Source organism: Acinonyx jubatus, chromosome E1 (genome assembly GCF_027475565.1).
Source record: "Acinonyx jubatus isolate Ajub_Pintada_27869175 chromosome E1, VMU_Ajub_asm_v1.0, whole genome shotgun sequence".
Taxonomy (NCBI): Eukaryota; Metazoa; Chordata; class Mammalia; order Carnivora; family Felidae; genus Acinonyx; species Acinonyx jubatus.
Window position 1 is genome coordinate 52,833,354 of NC_069397.1, and position 12,555 is coordinate 52,845,908.

The 12,555-nt window shown below is 59.3% G+C and overlaps 1 protein-coding gene across 3 annotated transcripts in view; it reads right to left on the reverse strand.

Annotated features, from left to right (window-relative positions):
- The window catches only part of SDK2 (sidekick cell adhesion molecule 2), a 260,401-nt gene extending 248,300 nt beyond the window's left edge, over positions 1 to 12,101 (reverse strand). For 2 of the 3 annotated variants that reach the window (XM_027047945.2, XM_027047944.2), the window contains exon 1: positions 11,374 to 12,101. In XM_027047945.2, coding sequence (XP_026903746.2) covers positions 11,374 to 11,437 — 64 coding nt within the window. In that variant the 5' untranslated portion in view covers positions 11,438 to 12,101. The remainder of the gene's footprint in view (positions 1 to 11,373) is intronic. The other variant, XM_053212749.1, reaches the window with a different exon arrangement.
- Positions 12,102 to 12,555: the final 454 nt, after the last annotated feature.

Sequence of the window (12,555 nt, forward strand, 5' to 3'; positions counted from 1 at the left end):
CTCCTTTGGCCTTCCCTCGATCCTCGGGTGCCCCGAGGTCCGGCCCTAAATGCGGCTGCCGCCTTCCCCCATCTGCGTGCCCGCGTCTCAGAGGCACGTCTTTGCTTCAGCTCTGACACCGAGCCTGGGCTCAGAGGATTGGGGCCCTGAGCTCTTCCCTGGCAGAGGTACAAGAGTAGCTGGAGTTGGGGGCCTGCTCCCTGCACCCTGGGGCTGGACATTCCAAGTTCCTGGACAGACAATAAGTCCTAACATTCCAGGCGAGGTGGCAGGCAAGGGGCGCGGACAATGGGTCTTGTGTTTCTCCCCACGCCTTCCTGCGGGTGTGCTCACCCCGGGCTCTGTGGAAGGCTGAGCCATCAAAAGCACAGTGGTCCACTCGGCTGGCCCTGCTTCCCTCTCTCTGCCCAAGGCCCGGGCTGAGGCTGGGGGCCCCCCGTCACACCCAGCTCACTCCCTGGGGCCGAACAATGTTCCTTTTTCCTGGAGGTCTCTAGCACCTTCTAGGTTCTTCATCCATCAAGGCCTTAGGAGAAAGGGGTTAAATGCCAACGCCTCTCTTCTTCCCACCCGGGCCCTGGCTGCTGTCCTCCTGGGGCAAGGGACAGCAAGCAGTGGACACAGCTCTCCAGCCACCCGGAGCCACAGCCAGAAGCATCTCCCCTCGCCCTGGCTGATTTCTGTTCATTAATGCAATCACATCAACACTGACAGCAGCCTATTTATTACCGCCCCGACGACAACCATTTTTCACCCAGTGATGCACAGCCCCATAATGAGCTTGGGCCAGAGCTAACGAGGAAGTCCTCTCGACCCTCCCTGGCAGCTTCAGGCCTCACGATGGCCTGCCCCCGACCCACGGCCTGCCTGCATTTGCTCTGCCGGGGCAGGGAAAAGAGGTCCCAATGGGAAGGTCAAGGGCCACTGGGCTGAGCCAGCCAAAGCTGCGTGAGGCCAATAAGCATGCTGTCCATGGGGAGAAGCCTTCAAGGTTGACTGAGCAAGAAGGCCGGAGTGCTGGGCACGGTCTCAGGGCAGCAACACGTCCCCCATTCTAGGTGCCAAGTCCTTGGGCCAGGGCAACGAGAGATATAAACAGTGATGGAGACAGCTGGCCGCCCGATGGAGCCTGGGAGTGCACGGATGCTTTCAGCTTCAAGAGAAATCTCGAGGAAGGGACTGAATCAGACTGGGAACACTTAGTGAGTGCTGGCTGGGCCACGGCAGGACACCAACTCCAGTAAGACCCTGCTTTGCCAGGGGATGGCGTCCAGGAACCTCAGCTCTTCTGGAAGGCACCCGCATCTCCACGGGAAAGACCCCTGTGCAGTGGACATAACTTACCACAGAGGCCAACGTCTCTCACTAAGGTGACCCTCCGTGCCCTCACTCAGTGCCCTGCCCCAACAGCGTCGCCGCTGGGCTGGGTGGCTTGCAATGAAAAGGGGGCTCGGGGGACAGCCCAGGGAGAGGCCGGGAGCCAGACCCCTGAATCCTGAATGGTATGGAGCAGACAGCCGGAAGGTGAGGGAGGACCCAGAAAACTCTGACCACCCAAGCGTCAGGATCACCTAGCGAGGGGCTGACAGCCTCACATTCCCACCGCCCATGCCCTTGAAGGTTCCACCACCGCCACGGTGGACGGTTATGCTGGCCCGGGCTTGATTATGTTTGGGGCCCTGCTTCCTCAGGGGGAACTATACGTCTACAAAACATTACAGAAACTTTTAACTATAAATGGCTGAAATATGTCAAGCATCTTGGAATCCTACAGATGATGTGACCCAAGAGATCACTGGATTCAAATTCTTCAAAACCAAGTTTTGACATCTATCCCAGGGGGTCCAGGAAGCCACGGGCAGACATACCACACCTCCTTTAGCAGCATCCGTTGGCTTTAAAATACCCTTTGTGTGTTAAAATAGAATTCAGGTAGGCTATGGAATAGAATGCAAATGTTCGTATATTGAAAACAGAACCTATAAAGGAGGAAAAGGTCACGGGGCTAGCGGGCAGCCTCAGGCTCACGGCCAGCTCCCCCGGGGCCTGTGTCTATCCTCCTCCACCACAGAAGTCCATCACCCTACAGCTCGGAAACGCAGTGTTTATGGCCCTCCGTTCCCCAGTGAGGACACGGAGGCCCAAAGGGACCCAGTGAGGACGGGTCTTGGGATCTGAGGCCCACATGGCATCGCGTCTGTTACCCTCCCCCTGATGGTACCATTACCCGCAGCGCCCTTCTTCAAAGGGTTAAGTTCATTAATTGGGAACGATAATTTACGTCTAATGCCTCTACCCTTGCTGATGAAGGTTATTATCTAAATTCAAGGAGTTTATAATTAAAGAAATCAGTCACACGCACATTAAAAGATAATTCAGAATCAACAAGGCCAAAGTGCCAAATGAGACATCTAGACCGTCGGCATCCTGAGAGCACAGAGGCATCTGGGGGGATGTGTTCTAGCTGGCGCACCTTGGGGGAGAACGAGGGGTGCAGGGTGAGGGAGAGGGGAGGGGGCCGAGGGGTTCCGGAGGGTGGGGCAGCTGAGCACGTGGAGGGCCGTGGCAGGGAAGGGGAGGGGAGGTTGCAGCCACATGGAGGGCCAGACCGTGGGGGGCTCGGCACTGAGACCAAAAGCAGTAGCAAAGCCCCTGGAGTGAAGGCCTGTAAGTAGGGTCTGACCTGACAGGCCTCAGCGTTTAGATCTTATCACCAAGACCCCGTGGGAGAGCAGATGCGGTCTCAAGGGAGGGGTCTGACTTCCCTTACAGAGAGGACAGGCCACCCCCGGCCGCACCCCGTGCCCCACCCTTTTCACCCAGCCAAGCTGGGGCAAAGTTTGTGGTCAAGCCAAGCAGTACGGTGAGCTGCTCCTGACCAGACCAAAAGCGACGGCTTGGGAAGCAGGGGACCTGTGTTCATCGTCGTTCACCGTCACTTTCTTACACATCGAGTGACCTTAGCAAGTGTCCGAAGTTCAATGCAATCGATGTTAATAATGTGAACACTTTCTGCCCAAACTCCTTCGAAGGTTGGGATGAAGAAAAAAAATGAGTTTGGCTGTGAAAGCCACACACAGAAATTTGAGGTTTTATGAAAGGATCCAATAAACACATTCACCTTAAGGCCTGAACAGCTAATAACCCCTTAACATGTGGGTTCTCTGCGGTGTATTTGCATTTTAAGTTGGAGCCAGAGAATGTCTTAACCGAACGAATAAGCTCGTAATAGCATATGTTTAGATGCTACTGGCTGGTCTGTGAGGGATAAAGGCAGCAGAGGCATTTCAGGACATGACGCATGTCCAATTGCAGGCCCACAGCTGACCCTGCTTCCCCAACACCAAAATGGTGACAAAAATGACAATGACAAGCACTTATACAGCATTCACTATACACTGACTGCTGTCTGAGAACTCAGCAGATCTTATTAAACCGTGTCATGACCCCACGGAGGGGGGTAAGGACTCCTGTTATCCCCGCTTTGCTGATGAAGAAACCGAGGCACAGATGGGCTCTGCAACTGATTCATCCAGGGTTACCCAGACAGTAAATGACAAGTAGGATTTGAACCCAGGGAGTCATCCACATTTCAAGCTCCTCAGAGGCCTGTGCTGTCCCACTGGGACCCTCTGACGGCACATTCTGGATTGGCTCTCACGGCCCAGAGCAAGAAATGGGGCATCTGTAGCAGATCCATAACTGACTCCCATCATGTGGCGACAACCCAAGCGTCCAGGTGCCCAGCCATATCTCTGACCATTCCTCAGATTCTGAGCCACACAAGTGCCTCCGTCACCTGCACCTTTCCAAGACCAGGTGCCCCTTGGCAGCAGGGGCTGGGGTTCCAGGGTCCTGGCTCCAGCAGGCCCTTGAGAGTCCCTCATGGCTACCCCAGAAGCTGAATTCCCTCAATGGGCCACATGATGGCTAATAACGTTTCCTCCCCTTAGGATTATCATATCATCAAAATTTCATCACTGCTCTAGGTCACTAATAGCTTCCTGCAGGGCATCAAACTTTAATTGCCTCTTCCCTGCCCCATTCAGTTTAAAAGACTCTTGTGCGGCTTGGTCACTGGCACCCAGTCATGAGTGCCCCAAGTGACCTTAAGGAGACTCACCAAACATCTCTGGGTCCTCTGGGAGGGGACAGGGGAAAGACAGAGAGGCACAGGGGGGTTCGCATCCTGATCTCTCATATCCTGCCAACCTGAGGCCCAGTGAGGACACAGCTAGGATAGAGCAAGAGCCAGGGGGGATCAGGAGGAGGAGGAGAAGTTCCAAAGGCTATTTTTGTTTTAGTTTACTTATTTATTTTTGAGAGACAGAGAGAGGGGGCAGGGGAGGGGCAGTGAGAGAGGGAGAGAGAGAAACCGTGCTGACAGCACAGAGCCTGACACGGGGCTCGAACTCAGGAACCGTGAGATCATGACCTGAGCTGAAATCAAGAGTCAGACACCTAACCGACTGAGCCACCCAGGTGTCCCTCCCAGGGCTATTTTCTCAAACTCTACCGCGTCCCCTGGGCCAGCCCTGGTCTTCTGCCAGCACAACTGAATGGGCATCTCATCAGCAAATGGTCGTGTCTCTCAGGGAAAGTACCAGTGAAGGATGCCATGGAGGCAAGGGCAGCCTGGGGGAATGGGAAGATGACAGGCACTGGGGTCACAGAGCCCTAGGTTCAAATCCTGACTTCCTAGCTACACAGTACTGGGGAGTTAATCTCTGTGAGCCTCAGTTTACCCGCATGATGGAGTCAAGGGAGGGCAGAGGTAACGGTGACACTTCCCCTAACGCTGTCTAATACCTAGAACTGCACACCAAATATGACTGTGCCTCCTCCCTGGTGATCCTAGGACGAGGAGGAAAGACCAGATCGTTCAAAACTGGGGGAGAAACACAAGCCGAAAAAGAAGATGCGGGTAGAGATACCCAGGGGGAAATCCGAGAACTCCGTGCCACCTGAGATCCCATCTCGAGACCATGTGGAAGGGCCAACGCAGAGGCACAGCTGGCTGCGTGAGCCGGCTGAGCCCCTGCCACAGGCCAGGCTCCATGGAGGGCTCCGCTCGCCTCAGGTCCTACGCTCCCCGCCAGCCTCCTCCCCTGGCACGACTGATGTACGAGAAAAACGGGGATGGGATGTAAGCGACCGAATCCAAAGTGACCCGGGGGTAGCGCAAAGCCATGGAGCCTGCACCCAGGTCGCCCCAATTCCAAGGCAAGGACCGCCGCGATGCAGGACCCTTCTCAACAGCTCAAGGAAAAAAAACCCAAACCGGGGAAGTAATCGCACCAGACTGGGGCTAAGTTGGGGATGCTTTCCGGATGGCCCCGGCAGGAGTAAAGTAATTCTGTATGCAGTGCCCTTCTGGAGACCACAGAGTCCTCTCTGCGGTTATGGAGGAACGCTGGACATCACCAGCGCGCCTCTCTTTTCGCAACACGAGGAAAGAAGCCTGCGCTTCCCACCCCCTTGCCACTGGGCGGGACCACGTGATCAGTTCCGGCCAATGGGCTGCAAGGGGAAGCAATCTGGGCTATAGCATTTAATTGCGGGTGCCACGACTTCCTCTCTCTCTCTTACGTATTTCAAAGGGGGCCTCCAAGCACGGATGGGCCTTACTCCCCAAACCCCCTAGGTGTCCTCCCAATTTCATACAGGTGCAGTTCAGCTAGTAGGCACTCAAGAAGAACCCAAGGGTCACGCAATCCAGAGGCTGGACTGCCAGAAGCAGCTGTAGGGCCAGCGGCAGGAAGAGCTGGGAGTGAAGGTGAGAGAGTCTGAGCAGGGGTTCTGGGCTCAACAGCAACACTACCCCGTTCTGCATAAGCCTGGGCCGGAATCTCTGGAGGACAGGGCTCCCATCCTTGGGGTGATTGGCTCAGTGTAACGAGGGCTTCACGGCAGGTGGCTTATGTGATGTACCGAGGAGCCCATCAGAGTGGGTGCCTGGTCAGAGAGGAAGCTGGAGAAGGAGGGACAGGCCGACGACAAAAGATTCCTTAGCTAAGGGTTCATTCATTCATTCATTCATTCATTCTTCATTCGCTCATTCATATTCCTCGACCTCATTCTCCATGGTAGGCACTGCCCGAAGTGACCAGGGATACAGCAGTGGATAAAATACAGCCCCCACCCCCACGAGAGGCCAACAATAAATAAATAGACAAGTCAATATATGCCAGGTGAAGCTGAGTGCCATGGAGAAGGTAAAGCAGGGGAAGAAGTTCATTCTTGGAGGTGACATGTTTTCAGGGGCTTAGGGACAGATGAGGGATACTAGGGGAAAGTCTTGAAGGAAACAAGGAGTCAGCCTTGCAGACATCTGGGAGGACTGGGCATGACCGCAGGGACAGCAGGACCTTCAGATGCCAGGTGGGAGTCCAGAGACAGACCGGGCAGTTCCAGGAACAGGGAGGTGGTCAGTGCGGTGGGCAGAGTGGGTGGAGATGTTGGAGAGGAGGCAGGAGGTGTGGGCTGTGACATCCTCCCAGCCTTGTGGCCAGTGCGTTATAAGCACTTATCAGTTACCCAGAGCAGTTTACGGTGATTAGGATCATCTCATTTAACATCCAAAAACAAAAAAACTAACAAACCCCCCCCCCCCACGAGGCAGCCATAGTGATCTTTAACATTTACAGATGAGAAGAGTCTCAGCTCTGGGTCATTCAGTGGTGCAGGTAGAGGCCGGGAGCCCTGCACCATGTCGGTGCCCAAACCTGGAGAGGGGCCTCCGCAGGGCTCCCTGGGCTCAGGGAAGGGCTTTCTGGACCAGACACCTGGCTGGGGAGACCGATGAGACCAGCTGTGCAACCCACCCCCACCCCCCACATCAGGACCCTGAGCAGCCCCGGGTGGCCCCTTGGTGGACACTGACACTGCTCCCTGGCCCTGCCCTCTGCCCAGCGTGTGGACAGCAGAGGGGGCGGCCACGAGGAGCAACCAGGATGTCTCAACATCCGGTTTGTTTTCTTTTCCATTACAGGCAGGGAGGCTGCTGCCGGCAGTCACTCCTGGCCCATTTGTTGCTATTGGCATCCCAAAGCCCTGAATTATGATGACTAATTCCCACCGCTTTAGGCAGCTCGAGGTCCGTCTGTGGCAGTGTGCTCCAGGGGGAGCCAGGGTGGAAAAGCCGCAGGCAGCACTGTAACACCCAACATCAATTCCAGCTCAGTCTCCTGACTCCCCGAGGCGCGAGGAGTCAGAAGGATCGGGGAGGAGGTGTTCCAGCCAATCAGACGACTTCTTTAACCACAGCCAAATCCCAGGATAACCAGCCACGGGGACACGGTCTTACAACCTGCTTGTTTCGTAAGATAGTGAGTCCCCCATCACCAGGGGTATACAAGCAGACACCAACCAGATGGCCACTTGTCCCAGGCTTATGGGCAAAGAACAACGCTGGATGGTTTTTCGTTTCTTTCAAGTCCAACGTCCTTTCATTCTAGTCCTCAGGACAGACGACAAGTTCATTCTCCCTTACCGCTTAACTTACAGCCCAACTGTGTCCTGTGGTACAAAGTCAAATGCATACCGATATGCAGTTTAACACATCACTGTAAAGTCGGCCGTTCAGGCACTGTTTAAACAGAGAACTGCCGTAAAGCATTTGGCCTCTTTCCCAGCCGCCCTTCCCTGATGGAACCGGGTTCCTGGCCCCTACTCTGGCCTTCCAGTAGAGGACATAAGGGAGAGAGCGGTCGATAGCTATTTGCCGAACACACGCACGAAAGGAAGGGTTTCTGAGGCAGGTGTCGGGCTGCCAGCATGACTCAGCCTCTGGGTAGGGGTCCCGAGCTGCTCTTCCCACGCAGGGGCGAAACCCTGCAGCCAGTACAAACACCAAACTGTGTCACCCATCTGGCCCCAGCCAGAATGTTCCAGACTCCCCAGCTGAAGCTAAGGGGCGCACGGGGCAAGGGAGACAGGGATGCAGGGCAGAGAGCCGCCTCTCTGGCCCTGGGAGAAGAGCACGAAGGGAAGCGGGGACGCCCCCTGGCCCCCTCCTGTGTGGGGCTTTGACACGCACCAGCTGAGCCCCAGGCAAGCAAGACACTCGGCCTTGTGGTAATTAGCAAGAGGCCCTGATCAATAAGTTATTTTTTGCTGTCAGTAATTAATAATTACAGCTTAGCCACACCATGTAATTAAACTTTCATCCCGCTCCCTTGCGTGCTGTTTGCCTTTTATTGTGATTAGCTCCTAGCACTAAACTTTCTCCCCTTGGAGCCCTCAAGAGCCTCCGAGGCTGGGCCTGCCAGCACTCATACAGGGGTCTGTGCTGCCTGCTTCCCTCAGCTCACAGCCCCTTTTGTCCCTCCCCCAGGCGCCGCGCTCTCCTAAGAACCTTCTGGACCGGCTGGCTGGGCTGCTACTGCCCTCCTTCCGGCCCCTCGGCCTCCTCAGGATGTGCGCCAACAATAATTTTCGTGGCACCCGCAAAATCTCTCGAGAAGCTGGCGACAATGCACACGTCCAGGCTCCCCCGGGCATCTGGAGTCAGAGTACGTGGGAGTGGAGCCCAACACGGCCGCAGGGCCACTCACAGCCGGCGATGGGGGCCACAGAAGCCGGAAGTACAAGAAGCATCTTGGAGGAAGGAGAGGCATTCGTGGTGTTTTTGGTGGGTGGCCGGGGCTACTCCTCATGGTCCTCTGGCTGGTAATGTAAAAACCAACATCATCCTCGCAACAATTACCCTTTATCAAGCACCTCCTAAGTGCCAGGCACCTGCTGAGAGCTCCCCCAAATACTTCGAATCCCTCTTTCTACAACATCACCGCACCTAGTTGAGGAAAAGCATACGAACTGGCTTGACATTGAGGTTTGGGGGAAATGGTCGAATGGCTTTCAGTATAAGCGGGTGATGTGGCCCAGGTCCAGCAGCCGAAAAACACCAACGTAAGTCTAGACAAAATCCAGCGGTGGCCAGCGTGAGGTCTGTCCCAGAGAGGTACATGGCCTGGTCCCTCATTCTGTCATGACTGGAGAACAGGGCTGAAGGGGCTCAGAAGCCACAGACAGTGGCGTGGCTTCAAGTACCCCAAAGGGTGAAGGGCATGGCCTCAAACGCAAAAGAGAAGCTAAAGAGAAACGCCACTCCCTAATCCCAAAGCAGACAGGAAAGGACCCCGCAGCCCCGGGGCCTGCCCCTGCCCGCCCCCCCACGCCCCCCCGGGCCCCTACACACAACACAGCACTGCCCCCAAGTCAGGCCGAGACCAAGTTCCCACAATCCTTTGCACAGTTTGTCTCCCGCCAGGAGACAAATGGGGAGTACCCATGGACTCTGGAAAACACTCTCTCAGAGCCAGAGAACACAAAGGGAGCAGCAGGGGACCCAGGCAGCCTCACTCAAAAAGGCAGCAAACAAGAGAACCAGAGAGAGGGGGAATCAATCAGAGGCCTTCAGCGATTCTGACAGGGCAAGCCCCTTAGCAGGAGGACAGAGACAGGAGGTGGCCCGGCCTTAACTTCCACTGGACCAGGGGATCTTGGCCTCAGGTGGATGGGACAGTGTTGGCTGGGACATAAAGAGGCTTGATGACCCAGAAGGAAGGGCCCTCAGGTGCCCTGGGGACTCCTGATGGGCCTGGGCCTGGATGGGTGGGAACGCGGGAGCCCACCTGCCACACAGAAATCATGCCACTGTGGGAGTCCGGACAGCAATGAAGTCAGATGCCTCCAGACGGGGGCTGACACCCCCAGAGCCCTCCCAGTCTCCGGGCTTTCAAGCTAGTTGACCCATGGGCATCTCAGAGCAAATCTGTGAGGTGCCCCCGGGGAAGCTACACCCTGTCCCGATTCTGCCAGCCTCGAGGTCCTCCTGGAACCCTTAAAAGAAAGGCCCTGCCCTAGCAAACCCACTCCAGCTGCCGATGGTCCTGGTTCCAGGGAGAGAAGGGCCCAGAACACACCTGGTCCCTGACTCTGCCCCCAGAACACCCAGCGGCAACTCATTTAACGCCCCCTGGACCTCAGTTTTCCTCTCTGTTAAATGGTTGCTAGAGTAAGCCGACCTCTAAGGTCCCTGCCTGCTGGAAGATTTTATGATGATCGTAAAACTAATAATAACTTTTATTACCTTACATTTACAGGGCCCCTTACAAAATTTCTAAGTGCTTTAACGTAAATTACCTTGTAAAATCCTCCCCTCAACCCTGTGAGTGAGAGCTGATTATTCTCATCTCTTTGATCCGGGCTCCCTGAACTGCCTGACGCTGGGCGCAGTGGGGTCCCTTCACCCTCGCCGCTAGACGACCCCAGGGCTGGGGTGGGGCCCTTCTGAGAAGCAGCCTCCATATGCCGGCGCCCCCGGGTGGGTCCAGGCACCCTCCCGAGCCTGGAAGAGGGAAGCCAGGCCCCGCGAGTCCTGAAGCTCAGCCCAGGCTTCGTCTCCTTCCGCCCCCAGCAGGCGCCGCTCGGACACCGCTGGCACCACTGTCTGGATCTGCGAACCCCAAAGGCAAGGAAGCACCGGTGCGGCCGCCCTCCCCCACTGGGACCTGCCCAAGGGCTGGGGGGCGGAGGGGGGGATGTCTGGGCGTCTGCCCTCTGGAGGGGGGCAGCCCGGATCACGCCTCCTCATCCCTCCTAACGCTCCCACCCCCAAAGCAGCTCTTTTCCACCGCGAGGCTGCTCCATCCAGGCAGCTACAGGTCACAGACAGGAGCGGCCGGTGGAGCGGGAGGGACAGGCAGGAGGCTGCGTGTGTCTGGGGGCGGGAGGGGAGACGCCCCAGACCCTCCCCGGGCACCACCCCCCGCTGGGTCCGGGCCGCACGCGCGACATCGTCTCCAGGCCCGCCCCGCCGAGCACCCCCGGCCCCAGCGGCGGCCCCAGCCGGGCGCGGGCTCCCGTATGTGGCCAGGCCCGGCAACTGCCCTCCCGGGGCCACCAACCCGGCTCCCGCCGCCCTCCCGCCCGGCTCCCTCGCCGCGGGGCGGCCAGCGCGTGCCCCGCGGGGCCCTTCCCGCGGACGCCGAGCGGGGACCCGGAGCCCGGCCTGAGGAGCTCGGGAGAGGCGGGTGCCGCGGCCGGCACCGAACCGCCCGCCCCTCCCACGCCGGCCCGAGGGCACCCGAGGTGGGTGGGGGTCGCTACCCCTCACCGCACCCCGGAAGACGCCTCCCAACACGGACCCCCCATCTTCCCTCCTCTGGAAGCCACAAGTCTCAGAAAGACGGCCCCACCCCCGAAAGAGAGCCCCCAAAACTCGAGGAGGGGATCCTGAAACTCCCTGGAGAGGGCTCTGCCCAGACTAAGCCCGGTGTCCAGGAGGCCCCCGAGAAGCCAGCGAGTCCCCGCCACCCTCCCCCTCCTCCAGCACCCTCCCCAACCCCACGTGGGGGTGGCCCTCCCTACCTTGGGCTCCGGTCGCGCGGATCCGGTGAAGGGCCAGCAGAGTCCAGACCAGCAGCCCCCACATGATGACCAGCCTCGGGTGGGGGGGTCCTCCGCACTGTTTTATAATCCTGGGTGGGGGTCTGGGACCCCGCGGCTTCGTCCGGGGAGACTGTCCACGCGGCCCCGGCCCGGGGCTGGTAGATGCCCGGGAGGGGCAGCGCTGGCGACCCCTTCCTTCTCGCCTGCTGTCCAAGTCCGATCCCGGAGGCGCGCCCGGAAGGCGAGGGGCGAGCAAAGAGAAAGGGGAAAAGCCCGCTCTCGGATTCGGGGCTGCTCCCTCCTCTAGCACCCCAACTCCGACTTCTCCCAGGCGGGGCGGCCTCCGCGATGCCGCCGGGTCGCGGGCCGGGCTCCGGAATGAACCGGCAACTTCAGGAAACTTCCTCTCGTGGCCACGTTGCCCGCCCCCCGCCCCCTCCCCGCCCCCTGGTTGGGTTCTCCGGGCGGACGCAGTCACGGCCGTTCCAGGCGCCGGGCCCCCGGGGCCGGGCGGGAGGCGAGCGCGGCGGGAGACGCGGGCGCGGGGCGTCTTTCAGGGGCTCCGGTTTCGGGGGGCGCGGTTAGCATAGCGGTCCGAACCTCCCCGGAGCTGAAGTTTTCTTCTCTCTAACTTTGCAGGCGGCATCTGGCGGGGCCGAGCCGCCCCTCTCGGCTCCACCGCCCTGGCGCCCAATCCGCGGACGCTCGGTCCCTCCCGGCGGCGCCGGGCCCGGGCGCGCCCTCGGCTCCGCGCCCAGCGGGCTAGCAAACTTTGCGGGTCCCGCGGCCCGGCGCGCAGCCCCGCGCGCCCATGCCCGCGCCGGCTGCGGGGTGGCGGGGACGGCTGCTGGGCTCGGCGGCCCGGGCTGTCGCCGGCGCCCGGGCGCGGAGCCTCCTGCCGAACGGGGACGGAGCCCCGCGGCGCTGCCCTCCGCCGCGCGCTGGCCGGGGCTCTCGGCGAGACGCACGGAGACCCCGGCGGGCAGCCCCGGCTCCGGGGGCGCGGCGCCTCCTCGGACGCCCGGCGCTCGCCGGCCCGCCCGGGCCCGAGGAGCAGCGGCCGCCGCGCCCGCCCCGGCGCCTCGGCCGCGCCGCCGCCGCTCGCCGCCCGCCTCCGCAGCCGCCGCCGCTCGCCGAGCCCGCCGCCCTCCGCTTCCCGGG